Here is a 16,064-nt window from a genome sequence, read left to right as displayed (position 1 = left end):
TTTTTTTTATTTATATATGAAATGTTCTGAACTAGAAAATATTTGAAAGTTTTAGGATTTTGGTGGTAATTTTATATTTAATACTTCTTTTTCAAATAAAATAATTTTTGGTGATGTTTTTTTGTGAACAAATCGATTATTTGTTTGCGTGCTTATGTCGATTTTGTCTTTTTTGATTTCTTTATTATTACTTTCCTCTATTATTTTTACCAATTTGTGCTCATGATAAATTCTTCGAGAACCATTAACTGGAGTGTTCCTGTTATTAGGTGTTGAATTAGTTGATTCGTTAACATTATTTCTTTTTTGCATGAACACATTATCAATTTTTGCTTGCCTTCTTGGTGCATTTATATGAGATTTACCGAATAATTATAATAATTTCCAAATTATTTATAAAAACATTTTATATTGCTAATAAATATCATTCGATTTTATATCAGATATGTTTTTATCACTAAATGGTAATAAATCATTTATTTCTTGATTTCGAGGAAATATTTTTGACATTTGATTTTTAAAAATTATATTGAAATTTTAACTATTTAAAATAAATATTAATAAAATTAATGAAATATTTTCGCCTTTTGTTTTAATAGCTCCATGTTTTTCTAGTAATTTAACTATTTCCGAATTTGGAGATGCATATGTAAGTGCTGTTCTAAATAATTTGAAGAATTTCCATCTATTTATTTGAAATATCAATTTATTAAAATAAATCCAAAATAAAACAAGGTAATATCATTAATATTAACATCAATTCCTTTTTGTTCAAGAAGCAATTTAACTATTTCTATGTTACCTATTCCACATGCCATCATAAGTGCAGTCATTAATAAATTGGTTGAATTCCAAATATTATATTCAATTATCAAATTATTAAATTAAATTTTAAATAAAACATTTAAACATCTTGTTGATTAACATTAATTCCTTTTTGTTCAAGAAGCAATTTAACTATTCCTATGTTATTTTTTATAGTTGCAGCCATAAGTGCTGTGTAAAATATTTTATATATTTTCTATATATTATTTTGGAACTTCAATTTATAAAAATAAATTTTAGACAAAACAAATAAATATTGTTAGCATTGACATTAATTCCATTATGGTCAAGTAATAATTGAACAATTTCTATATCACCTTTTATAGCTGCTATCATGAGTGCTGAAATAAATATTAATTCAAAATATCAAATATTCATTCAAAATATCAAATTATTAAAGTAAAGTCGAAAACGAATATATATATATTGCCTGCATTAACATTAGTTCCTTTTTGGTTTAGTAATAACTTAACTATTTTTATGTTACATTTTTCAGTTGCAATATGAAGAGGCATATTAAATAACTTATATAATTTCCAAAGATAACTATAAAATATCAAATTATTTAAATAAATCCCAAATAAAATAAAAAATTATCACAAATATTAGTGTCAATTCCTTCATGTTCAAGTAATAATTGAACGATTTCTTCATTATTTTTTTTAGTTGCTAGAATAAGCGCTGAATCAAATAATTTAAATAATTTCCAAATATTACTTTGAAATATTATATAAATTAAATAAATTTTATAAAAAATTTTTAAATATTTTTTACATTAGTTTCAATTCCTTCTTGTTTAAGAAGTAATTTAATTATTTCCACGTTACATTTTGCAGATGCCCATATAAGTGCAGTATTAAATATTTTAAATAATTCCGAAATATTAATTTGAAATACTAAGTTATTTAAACAAGCTCCAAATACTAACACTAAACCCAATGATATTGAAATATATTTCAAACTACAATAATAAATATCCATAACATTTACATTAATTCCTTCTTGATCAAGAAGGAATTTAACAGTTTCTATTCGATCATTTTTACATGCATTCATTAATGCCGTTAAAAATAAATAGAACAAATTCCAAATGTTATTTTAAAATAGTATAAAATCATAAAAATAAATAGAAAACAAAAAAAATAAACATCCAGATAATTGATATTTTCTCCATCATTTTCAAGAATATATTTTAAAGTTTCCATATTTTCAGGTTCTGCAGAATTGGGCAAAACAAGTTTAAGTAGAGGAATTGGGAGAAATTGCTTTATAAGATATACATTCCCAATATTTGCTGATTCGATAAGATCATTAGATCTATCTACTTTTATACCTTTTTCGACCAAAAATGAAAGAATTGAATAATTCCCATAATCAATTGAAACTTTTACCGACTTTTTAAGCGTTTGATTGAAGAGAATCATTTCATGTGTCTCACCACATCCCCAATTATTTCCATGTGAACCATTGAGCCTCAATTGTCGTTCTTTTTCTTCATTAATTTTACACATTTTATTTTCATATAAATAATGAAAGATATCGTTTCGATGAAATTTAACTGCTGTTTCATATGCATTTTCAAATAATGTATGATTTTGTTCACATAGATGAAGAATTTCTAAATTCCCACCTGCAATCGCATATTTACCTGTACTTTCTAATTTTGCATAAGGCGATGGTTTTATTATTTGATTAAAGTCAAAATTTGTTTGTGATGATATTTCTTGAAGTTTTTCGATTTCATCATTCCGAATTATTTTCGCAATTTCATTCGGATTATTTCCTTCTTTAATTAATTTATCATCAAGTTTATTATTATTTTTCATTTGGTTATTCGAATGCTTATCGTAATAGTCATAAAATATATTATAATATTGAGTGTTTCCTTTTGTATGAAATTGGTTAAATAATTTTGAAATATCTTCTTTAATTAAATTTCGTTCATTCATATGAAAAATTATATAAAAAGTTTCTTGTGATTTCATTTTACATATATGATTAATAAATATTTCAATGATTTTATAATTTTCATTTATTTCTTTTTCTTTATTTTCAAGTGCTTCTAAATAATTTAAATATAAATCAATGTCACTTTTTCGAGATACAAATGCAGAATAGATTAAAATACTTATAACAATATTAAATGAATATGGATAATTTGTGTCTAAAACATTCATTGTTTGTTCAATTGAATGTTGAAGATTTTCATTTGATAAATTAAAAACCATTTCCTGAAGTGATACTAAGTATGGAAGATAATCTATACTATTTACAGGATCTGTTTGTAGATTTAATGAATATTCTGTGGAATTTGAGGAAGAATTCACTTGTGTTTTATGTAATGTTATATGAAATTTTAACGATAGGGTCATAACCGAAAATGTAAACAATTGAAAATTGGCTTGAAGATCATCAACATGAAAGCATTAAAAGCAGAAAAATCATACATTTAAACCCTTAACTAGGTCAAATTTTACAAAGCATTTTTTTAATAATAATTTTTTTTTTTTTATTTTGAAAATACTATTCTTGATCATTAGAAAATTTATTGATTTCTGTTTTAATTAACACAAAAATACCTCAGAGCTTGACAAGATTAAGCGCTGGATTAGCATAAAATAGGCAATTTTAAAGAAATTTTTACTCAAGTCAGAAGGCGAAGATATCATAAAGTTAACGTTCGCCATGGGTGAAAAGTGACAGATTGATGAGCTTTGCTCTTGAAGAAGGAGAAAAAGAAAGCTATCATGACACAGCAAAATATGAAAACAAACCAGCCCGATTGATAGTAACAAATAAACGTGTGGTCATTATTTCTAAATCCGAAGTTGTTTTTGAAATAAGCTATTTTCAAATTTCTAATTTCAAGTACCAAAAGAAAACAATCGAAAACCCAACAAATAATACAAGCACAAGGTTTAGAATTATTGATTTTGATGGCAATAATCATGATGTCAAATTCACTGGTATTGAATCTCCAAATAGCCTCAAAAAAAGTGTTGAACTCATTCGTTCTTTCTGGAAAAAAGCTAAAGAAGAAAAAGAAAAAGAAGAAAGTATTCCAGAAGAAGAAATGCAAACTCCAGAAGAAAAAGAAAAGAAAGAAGCTATTGTAGTTTCTCCTGAAAATAGGCTCTATAATGAACTATATCAGCTTGATGCCGTCAAAAACATGTATACAGAACTTGTTGAAAGCGGTATAATTTCAAATGATGAATTCTGGAATAATTTTAAGGTTGAAAGTTCCGAATACACTGTACATGAAGCCTATCAGTCACCAGGTTATTCAGGACGCCTTCTTTCTTCAGTTACAGCAAAATCATCAGAAGGATCAAATAATGTTACATTTTTCATGACACCTGAGATAGTCCGCCAAATATTTGCTAAGAAGCCCACTGTAGCCAAAATGCATCAGAAATTTCTCGAGGAAAACAAAACCGATGATGATGGTGATTTTTGGTTCCAATATTTCAAGAAGAAAGAGATGAAGCGCCAAAAGCGTAATGACAAAGAACATAATATATTTAAGAATGTTAAAATTGATACGCTCAAATTTGATGAAATTGCCCAAAGTAAACGTTATAAACAACTTGAGCCAGCTTCAATTTCAGGTCCTATAGGTGAAGAAATACCTGGAATGGGCAATTTTAACAAGGAGTCGCTTCCATCACTTTCTGATCGAAAGATATCAAATATGAACACACATTCTGAACTTGCTTTGATTGAGAACGGGGTGGTCCCGAACACGATAGAAAACGGTGAAATTCCCTCGGAGCGACCGTTAAATGTTCCAAACTATTTCGAAGACCTTATTCCAAGAGAAGAAATTCCGGTCAAGAACCTTGTAATCGAAGAAAAGAAGAAACAAGAGAATGAAGTCTTGGAACCTGCATCCGAATTTGCTCAATGTGCTGGTGAATTTGCAGATATGATGTCATGCTATGAAAGTAATTTTTTATCACTTCCACTTCCAGTGGTGGCTGATTTCGCCAATGCTAGATGCGTATTAAAAGAGATTACACCTGAACAAAATACTTTCTTTGCATATAGCCAAGAAAATTTGCGAGATATGCGAATCCGAAACGAAGTCGACAAACTTCGAACACATAAAATGGAACAACAAATCCTTTTATATCATTTTTGGAACAATTATTTTGGAGTCAAACAAGAAAACAAAGAAAAAGCATTGAGATTAAAACAAAAGATCGAAGAATTCAAGGAAATGCTCCACAATGAAATGCACTCGATACCGACAGAGACATTGCAGCAACAAGTATCGCCTTTGTACAAAGAAATGGAAGAGTCAATCGAAAAGGTTTTGAGTCTGTACCAAGAAAAGCATCAAGCGGCAGCAGAAGAATTTGATATTAACTCTTTTTTCAATTAAAATTAAAATTGTTTTTCACTTTGTTTTCGTTAGTCTATTCTTTGAAATCATTAGCATATAAACGAATGGAAATATTTATACATTTCTATTTGCGGAACAAAAAGAATTGGATTATGGAATAACGCGTGGATCAATTATAACAGATGATTTAAAATAAAGAACATATGGTAATTATAATTTTGTTAATAGAGAACATGTGTGGGTTGCTGAAGAAGGATTTTTTAGTAATTGAAATTTAGATACAGAATAGAAATTCGATGGAATTTGCATTGTTAAATAATGATTTATGATTTATTAATGGTAAAATACCTTTTAGAACGAGGTGATAATTTTTATGCAAGTGAATATGTTTATAAATATGTAGTTAAAGATGTTGATAAAGAATTCGTTAATTATGGTGAAGCATATGCAAAGACACACTCAGATAAAAGAAATTTTTGTTCATGGGATTAAAAATGTTTTGTAAATTAATTGCTTTCGTGTTTATTAAAAGTTTTTATTGAATTAAATATTAATTCATAAATGAAGTAATTACTTATAGTTTGTTTTTGTTAAAAATTTATTTTTAATAAATCCTTTATCTTCAATATCACTTAATTCAGTGAGAATTTTATATATATATATATATATACTATATATATACTATATATATACTATATATATATACTATATATATAGTATGCATAATATACATTAATGTTCTTCCTTAACTAGTGATTCATTCGAAGGGGATTTGCTATCAATATTTAATAAATTCAGTTTCATTTAACTTCTTTGCTCAAATGGCACCTTATCGACTTCAACAACATAAAGAATTATTTTATATGTCATTAGCAGTAGTTACATCATCATTTGATGAAGAGATTCCATCATTTTTAACTACAAACACATTAAAGAATTTGTTTAGTAATTCAAAATATTTCTTTAAAGTTATTAATGCTGATTTAATATCTAATCCAATGTTTAGTTTTTCGAATGCTTATCCACCATTATAAGCAGCATTAAAGTTATTATCTAAGTTAAAAATAGAAAATGATACAAAAACAGATCAAATTATATTAAACGCTTTATTAGGTTCATTAACTTTATGTCCATCTGAAACATGTTTAGCAGCCCAAATATTAAGTAAACAAAGTTTTATATTTGCTAAAGAAGTTGAAAATATGATAACTCTTCATTTGCAGTAGCAGCAGAACAACTTTTAAAGATTGATACTAAACATGTAATCTTCGAGCCTCGAAATAATGATTTAAGGTAAATACTTAAATATCATCCTGATTTTGCATATTTAATATTTCAAAATCCACAAAAACAACATTTTTTAGTCGAAAAAGATGGACATAAAACATTACAATCAGATAAAACATTCGAATGTAATGTTAATATTATCCTTCACGTTTACATTTAAGTCAACTTGCTCTAACACGTAAAGATAATTGGATAGCAGTCGAAATGAATGATATAGAATCGAAAAGATTTGTTTTTGTTTTTCATTGACTTTTCACATGATATATTCCCTACAAATTCGATTGAACAAATTTTAAATAATTTCCGAGTTCGATATCCTGTTCCCAAAAAAGAAACATTAAGTTTAGCCGTATATGAAATAGAAGTCAATGTAAGAAATATATGTATAAGTTTTTCACATTATTAACTTCGAAACTTATAAATGAAATTTCATTCTGCCACAAAAACTTTGGTTATATCAATTCATTGGAACACTTGGTATTAATCTTAAAGCTAATCAAAAAGATAAAATCGATTCTATGTTAATTAGAAATGATAAAATTAATCCTGAGAAAGTTGATGAACATTCTTTTTTATATATAGAAATTATGCGGAATAACTCAAAATTTATTAATTCCGAATCTTCTAAAGTTTTGTTCGAAAATAATTTCCCAAATGTTTACCCATTACAAATCCCTTCGTTTGAAGTTCATTTGTTGAAAAATTTAAAAAATTATTTTTATAATGCTGATGCAACAAAAATTGAAAATAAATTTGCTAAATCAAATGAAAAATATCAAATTTTCGAACAAATTATTTTTCCAGAATTCGCTGATATTTCCGATATTTGTATAAAAAGAAATTTCAAAATTGCAGAAAATACAAATAATTTCATAAACGCAATGGCTTCAAACGCTACTGTGTTTTGTATTAAAGATACATTGCAAAGAGCGCATTGGAAAAATTGATATTAATTGTACATTAATAAAATTTATTTCGATATTAATTTTTTTTTATACTCAATACACAAAATTCAGTTGCGTTTTTCTAGAAACTGGACGCCAGAAATCTTAAACATATGTATAATATTAAAGCAGTTCAGATATCCATGATATTATTGTCCTTAAAAACCTATTTTACGCTATGGAATTGATCCACTAATAAGAAATAAATGTGGCAATACTCAAAAACATGTTGGATGCAAAAATGGTGATTTATCTGTTATTAAAGAACCACCAAACATATATTTCAGCGGATATTTCGATGATACCATGTTTTCACAAGGTTGTTTAGATTCAAAATGTTTATCAAATATTTTTAAAAAATAAAAATCAAATCTGTAGCTGAATTTTGAAATAATCAACGATTTCATAAATGACACTCTAGACATTGATATATATTAAAATATTTCAAAATCGATAATATAAATTTCAATTACCTTTAAATTGTGATTATTTTATATTGTAATCAAATGATATCAACAATTTTTTATCATAATGTTTTCATATTATTAGTCACTTTTTGAATGAAATCTCACTTTGTCAAAAAAGAAAATACGTTAGACTTGAGGTCCAACCAAATTTCATTTCACTTTTTGTTTACAAGAATAGAACAACACATTTGATAAAATGGAGGAAAGTCAAAAAACATATATTGAATGGCTTACCATATTACAAAAAGATTTAATGAACTTGAATTATGATAATTTTGAAAAAATTATTCAAAATGCAATTACTTATTTTGATATTGAATATCCTGTTTCATTTTCTAATGTTATTATTCATTTGATATATGAATCATTTATTTCACATGGCGGAGATTACTTTATTTATTTTCAATTTTTGCAAGAACTCGAAGAAAAAGAAAAAGAATTATATAATTTTAAAACTAATCTAATTTCTATTTTTTCAACATTTCTTTTTTTCGAACAATCACAAGAATCGTATTATCTTCTTGAAATGCTGATTGCAAATGAAATGATCACACCAAAAATTGGGAAAAATAAAAATAATATATATTTTGCACATCATATTACAAATGATGATCCATATGTTTTAAAAAAGCAAAATTATGGAAATTATGATAAAATAACCAGAAAGCAATTTTATAAAGAATTTATCAGTGTAATTGAATTCCATATTAAAGATAATAAAGATCCATCTGATGATGAAATATTGTATGATTATGGATCTCACATTGAATCAATAAATAAAGGTATTAATCCGAATGAAATTGCGAAAATAATTCGAAGTGACGAAATAAAAAAACTCCAAGAAATATCATCACAAACAGATTTTGATTTTAATCAAATAATAAAACCATCATTATATGAAATACATACATTTATTAATCAAAAAAATGTTTCATTAATAGATTATGCGGCATTTTTTGGATCAATTAAATGTTTTAAATATTTACTTCTTAATGGTGCAAATACATATAACACATTTAAATATGCAATTGCAAGTGGAAATATTGAAATCATTCATTTATGCGAACAATATCATTCATCATTTCAATATGCTTATGAAACAGCAATTCAATTCCATAAAAATGATATTTTTAAATATCTTTATGAAAATAAAATTGTCGAAATTAATAATTTTGAAGAATTAGGTAAGAAATGTATTCAATCAAGTAATTATGAAATGTTTTCATATTTGAAAAAAGAAGGATTAACAATTACAGATGATATTATTTATGAATCATCAAAAATTGGTAATATATTTATTATTCAAAAATTTCTTGAAGAAAATAAAATACCGAAATATATTTTATTATATGCAGTTTTATCATGTAATAATGAAATTGTTAAATATATTCTTAAAAGAAATGATGTATATATTGATTTTGCTTATTTTTATTATTAATATTTAATGTTTTAAAATTAAATCTGGAATTAAATTAAAATAATTATAAATCCTCTTCTGTATGCAACAAAAAATTATTTAATTGATATTGTTAAATCACTTTTAGAACATAAGGAAATTAATGTAAATGTTAAAGATATTTATATGTTTTGCATGAAGTATTTCCCAAATATTCCAAATTTCTTTTTTATTTATGGAATCTTTCTAAATTATTTAAAACACCTCTTATTTGGGCAATCAAAAAAGGTTACTATGATATTGTAAAATTGCTTCTTGAAAAAGAAGGAATTGATGTTAATTTGAAATATGTTTCTTTTGAATTTACAAAATTTTTAAATAAAATTTAGAGATAATATCCATTATTTAAAACTTCCTTATTATACTCAATCAAAAATAATCAATTAAAAATGGTTAAATTGCTTCTTAAAAATAAAAAAATCGATATCAATGCTAAAGACATTTATAATTTTTTTTCAAATTTTCTTTAAATTTTATTATATTTTAAAATAATATTTGGAAAATATTTAAGCTATTTAATACAGCACTTATGATTGCATCTGAGAATGAGAACACCGAAATTGTTAAATTACTTCTTGAGAAAGAAGGAATTGACATTAATGCTAAAGATATTTATTTATTTTGTTTGATATTTTAATTCCAAAATAATATTTGGAAATTATTTAAATTATTTCAAACAGCACTTATTAAAGCGTGTGTGAGAGATAATACAGAAATAGTTAAATTACTTCTTGAAAAAGAAGGAATTGATATTAATGCTAAAGATATTTATTTATGTTTAATACTTTAATTCCAAAATAATATTTGGAAATTATTTAAATTATTTGAAACAGCACTTATGATTGCATCTGAGAATGAGAACACCGAAATAGTTAAATTACTTCTTGAAAAAGAAGGAATTGATATTAATGTTAAAAATATTTATTTGTTTTGTTTAAAATTTATTATAATAATTTGATATTTTACAATAATGTTTGGAGATTATTTAAATTATGTAAAACAGCACTTAAATTTTCATTAGAAATAAATAATAATGAAATTGTACAACTCATATCTGAAAAAGAAAGAATTATTAAGAATAATACTAAAATTAATTTTTTTTATAACCAGTTTTTTATATTGGTTTCTTATTTCAATATAATATATGAAGTTTCTTCAAATGATTTAAATCACGAATTATGGAAATGTTTTTGAATGGTATTTTTGATTCCACTGAATTATACAATGAAGAAGAAGTAAATGATTTAGACAATGACATATTTATTTAAAGTTTTTGATTTTTAAATTTCATATAAAATTTCTTAACATTATTTTATGCAATATTTATAAATATTATAGCAAATGGATTTAACGAAATTATAAAAAATTTACTTGAATTAGAGGGGTATCATAATTTTGATGAAGAAATTGTTTATTTCATTTATATATATTTGATGAGTTATTTAATCAAATCTCGATGTGTAATATCATTGATACAGTTAAAATTTTGCTGAAAACAAATATTTATAATAATGATAATGTTTATTCTCTAAATTTGATGTTTTTTTATAAATATATAAATCAACAAATAAAAAATCACTAAAAGGCCATGATTTTATCCTAAAATTACTTAATGAAGATCATGATTTTAATTATGATAAGAAAGATATCCATTTATCAAATTTAATTTTTAACAATTAAAGCTCCTTCAATAGAATTTATTCAAAATCAAATTATTGATTTCGTTTTATCATTTCTTCAACATGAAAACATCGAAATATGCACTAAGATATCCATATTTTATATTTTCAAAATATCTTTTTTGTTGATTTTATGTTTCAAAGTTTTTATTGATGTTAATTATAGGATATTAAAGTGGAATTTTTGAATGAATGCATAAATGGAAATCTTGAAAATGTCAAATCAATTCTTGAGCATAATGGTGTTTATATTAATGCAAATATTTATTTCATCTATATGATTTTTCAAACAAATATTTGAAAATTATTTTTAGTTTAAACTATATGCAACAGCACTTGTATTAGCATCTAAAAATAATAATACAGAAATAGTTAAATTACTTCTTGAACAAGAAGGAATTGATATTAACGCTAAAGATAATATTTATTTTAATAATTTGATATTTCAAAATAATATTTGGGAATTATTTAAATTATTTGAAACAGCACTTATGGAAGCATCTTATAAAGGTTATACAGAAATAGTTAAATTACTTCTTGAAAAAGAAGGAATTGATATTAACGCTAAAGATATTTATTTGTTTTATTTGATATTTATTTTAATAATTTTATATTTCATAATAATATATGGAAATTATTTAAATTATTTTATACAGCACTTATTAAAGCATCGGAAAAAGGTCATATAAAAATAATTAAATTACTTCTTGAACAAGAAGGAATTGATATTAACGCTAAAGATATTTATTTGTTTTATTTGATATTTATTTTAATAATTTGATATTTCAAAATAATATTTGGAAATTATTTAAAATATTTAAAACAGCACTTATTTATGCAACTGAAAAAGGAAATAAAGAAATCGTTAAATTACTTCTTGAACAAAAAGATATTGATATTAATTTTAAAAATATTTATTTGGTGAGCACAATATTAAAAATAAATATTTAAAACTTCAAAATAATATTTGGAAATTATTTAAATGATTTAAAACAGCACTTATTATTTCTGTACTTAAGAACCGACCAGAAATTGTTGAATTATTACTTAATCAAGTATATATCGATATAGATATCGAAGATATTTCATTTTTATCTTTAATATTTCAATTTTTGAATTAAAATTATAAAATTTTATTTGGAATTTCTTATTATTCTTGCGAACAGCACTCCAGATCGCTGTTGAAAAAGGAAATATGGATTTATTATCATTGTTTATTGGAACTGATGAAACGTTTTAAACATTTTGCTAAACTTTTATAAATCATTAAATAATTAGAATATATATATTGAAAAAATATTTGTAATAATTGAATTAATTTCATTATTTATTTATTTAAATTATCCATTTGGTTAAAGAATTCGGTAAGTTCTTTCTTCTTTGTTTCTGCTTCTTTTTCAATCAAAACCAATTACTGTTTTAATTTGTTTTCTTATTCTAATAAATGTTCATTTTCTTGTTTGAGGAATTTAATTTTTTTTCCCCTTTTGGAGCAAGTTTACTTTCTTTTTGTTTCTTTGCATAACGAATTAAAATTCGTTCATACTTTGAAAACAAAATATTTGTATTATCAATTGTATTATTAACTTCATTAAGACATTCTTTAAGACTTTCATTCGATTCTTTGGTTCGTTCAATTTTTTTTCCCCTCCTTGATTTTGTTCAGTTACATCTGTTTTACTTAATGTATAATTATCAAATTTGCATAAAATGTTAACCTTGAAGATCTTAAGTAATTTTGTTGAATATGTTTTGAGGATGCTGATTCTAATCCGAGAAGTATTTCATTGTGTATTGAAATTTAAAAAACATTAATTTCTCGACCACCGAAATTTATTATATCTTCCCAAGTTGGTAATATGGCGATACTTTGGAATTAGCTATCGTAAAAAGACAAAATGGGAAATTAAAGGCAAAGACCATAAATCCTGTTTCAATAAATGTGAATATTTTCTTACATGTTTTTAATGATATGAAATCCAAAACAATTCACACCCCAAAGTCATAATCCCGAGCAGAATTTACCATTTTTTATATATAAATTCATCAATTATTTGTTTAGTACAAAGCAAGTAGAATCTGGTGTGTAAACTTTTATCTTAAATTTGTAGTCATAATTTTTTTAAAAAACAGAAAAAAATAAAACTATACATAGTTTAATATATTATATTCATTCTAAAAATGAAAAATTATTTCGCTTTGATATCAAATAATCAAACAATTCAATAAGTCTTGCCAATTTAATCTAATCGAAGGAACCACGCACAAGGACAGTCTTTGCATGTCACTCGTTACCTGATGTTATAACATTTCAGCATTTCCGACATAATTATCCTGTAACAACTTCAGGTGATTTTGGTTCATCTTTTTTCATCACATACGCTGAAGTTGATGAAATGTCTTTTCGTCCTATTTATAATCTGAACCATCAAATTTAAAACGAGAATTTGCGCGTTATTGATGTTCGATTGAATGTAAATTGTACAAAATGCATTTGAGTTTCTTGCTGAAATAGTCGCAAAGCAGTATGCACCATATACTTAACCACATTTTCAATTGAAGTCTGCATCTGCAGATCAATCAAAATAAAAATATATAATATGTTTAAAAATGAAAAAAATGTATAAAAATATGAATAAAATTTGAAATATATAGAATATTGAACAATGATATAATCATAATAAATAATATATGTCGAAATATAATAAGAAATAGAATTATGAAATGAAAGTGAAATCGTGTTTTTCGAATATATCGTATTTATAGAATTCGTTTGTGTAAATATTAATGAATATGTTAATGCAATAAAATATGTGAAATTATCATCGATACGAAATGAATCTGTAAATGTATTTGATAATGTAAATATATTCGATTTAGTAAATGTATTTGATAATGTAAATGTATTCGATTTAGTATAGGGGGAACGGAAATGTTTTATCCTAAATATAATAGAATCGAAATAAAAGATTTTAATAATTTTCTTTAGGTTTACTTATGATAGTAGTTACCTTTGTTATTTATCACCCATTGACATCTTTCAATCCATTCTTCAAAAACTTTTGCTAAAGTATCCTTTAAAATTTCACACAAAATTTCAGTTATTTTATCGTGCAATTGTTGAAAATCATCGAATTTTTCTCCTTCTAGTTGATTTTTTAAAAAACCAAATAAAAAGAGATCTGAAGGAGCAAGATCTGGTGAATATGGTGGCTGTGGAGCTCTTTTAAAATCATTAGCAACCAAAAATTTAGTTGAAGCATTAGAGGTATGGGGAGATGCATTATCGAAATGTAAAACATATGGGTTTTCATTGGGCTTTTTTCTTTGTGGGTATACAATTTGCTTCAAGGGGTTTAATTATATTATTAATAAAATACTTTGAGTTAAATTTTTCACCATCTTTCATAATATCAACTATAAAAAATTGATCAATATTCCAAAAGATAGTTACCATATATTTTATCGTGTCAATTTTTGTATCGATAATTTCAGGTAAATTATCTCTTGATTGTGACCACATATGCTTGTGATCATATGATAAGAAAAACCATGATTCATCCCCGATTATGATTCTATGAAAACCTGTTCTCTTACTAACTTTTAAGATATCAATAAGCTCAGTTGCTTTTCGCACTCTTTCTTCTTTCATTTCACATGTCAGTTCATATGGAACCACGCTTAAATTATAATAATGGAAGCCTAATTTATTGAGGTGATCATTTATGGTGGATCGTGGTATAGATAAGGCCTTCACTTAATGTATATGTCGAATGAAATGGTTCCATTTCGAGTGCAGCCAAAATTTTTGAATCAATGAAATTAAGTATTGGTCTTCCTGGACTTTGAATGTTTGTTATTTCAGATCTCCCTAATTTAAATTGATGCACCCGATATTTTATGGTATTAATATCGAGTGCATCTTAATGATAAACATCATCTAACTCTTGTTTAATTTGGCTGAGTTTAAAGCCTTTTCTTTTCAGGAAAAATATGACTGCTCTTTGTTCGACTTCCATACAAATGAAAAATGTTTAAAAAGAATGACAATATGAAAGTTCATTTATGACATTTTCTTGATATATAAAATATTTCTGATTTCAAAAATTATATCATTATTATTACAGTCTTTTGTATTTATATATATATAATTTTTATTAAAAAAAAATAAAAGGATCATATTTAGAATAAAACATTTCCGTCCCCCCTATAAATGCATTTGATAACGTAAATGTATTCGATTTAGTAAATTCATTGCTTTGAGAAAATGTATTTGATGATATAAATGTATTTGATTGAGAAAATATATTTGATTTTGTGAATGTATTTGATAACGTAAATGTGTTCGATTGAGAAAATGTATTTGATAATGAGAATATATTAGATTTAGAAAATGTATTGCTTTGAGAAAATGTATTTGATTTAGTAAATGTATTTGATAATGTGAATGTATTTGATTGAGAAAATGTTTGTGTTGATGGAATGCATTCGTCAATTGTTGTTCCTTTGGAAACACTGAAGCTGTCATATGTGTCACCATTATATGTCGAAGCCACCATAACAGATGTAACTGTAATACTAGAAAATCCATTTCCAATTGTTGGTGATTCATTACCATTAAAATAAATACATTTAAGTGATGTACATAAAGAAAATGCATAATTTCCAATTGTTTTAACATTTTCGCCAATAAAAAGTGTTTCTAAATTAGAACATGAATAAAATGCATAACTTTCAATAGTTTCAACATTTTCTTCAAAAATAATCGTTTTGATATTATTACATGATTCAAATGCTCTTTCACATATTGATATAACTGAATTTGGTATTGTAAATACATTTATTACATTTCCTATTGGATAACAAATTAATTTTTCAATATTTTTATCATATAAAATTCCATCATTTTCATAATTAGAATAATATAAATTTTCTTTGGAAATAATAAATTGAAGTTTTGAACAATATAAAAATGAATTTGTTGATATTGATGTAACTGATTTTGGAATTGCAATGCTTTTGATATTAATACATATGTGAAGTTCAAAATCATTCTTT

At 24.4% G+C, this 16,064-nt stretch overlaps 1 protein-coding gene across 1 annotated transcript; it reads left to right on the top strand.

The window, feature by feature from the left end:
- Positions 1–3,532: 3,532 nt before the first annotated feature.
- GO595_006801 (BTF2-like transcription factor) lies at positions 3,533–5,212 on the top strand (the record flags this gene model as incomplete). Its single annotated transcript, XM_067920195.1, has 1 exon — positions 3,533–5,212. One exon carries the CDS (start codon positions 3,533–3,535, stop codon positions 5,210–5,212), a length of 1,680 nt encoding a protein of 559 aa, XP_067773021.1.
- Between the last annotated feature and the right edge of the window lie 10,852 nt (positions 5,213–16,064).

This window comes from Histomonas meleagridis (assembly GCF_020186115.1).
Source record: "Histomonas meleagridis strain 2922-C6/04-10x chromosome Unknown contig_48, whole genome shotgun sequence".
Classification (NCBI taxonomy): domain Eukaryota; phylum Parabasalia; order Tritrichomonadida; family Dientamoebidae; genus Histomonas; species Histomonas meleagridis.
This window is presented reverse-complemented; position numbering and strand designations above follow the sequence as displayed.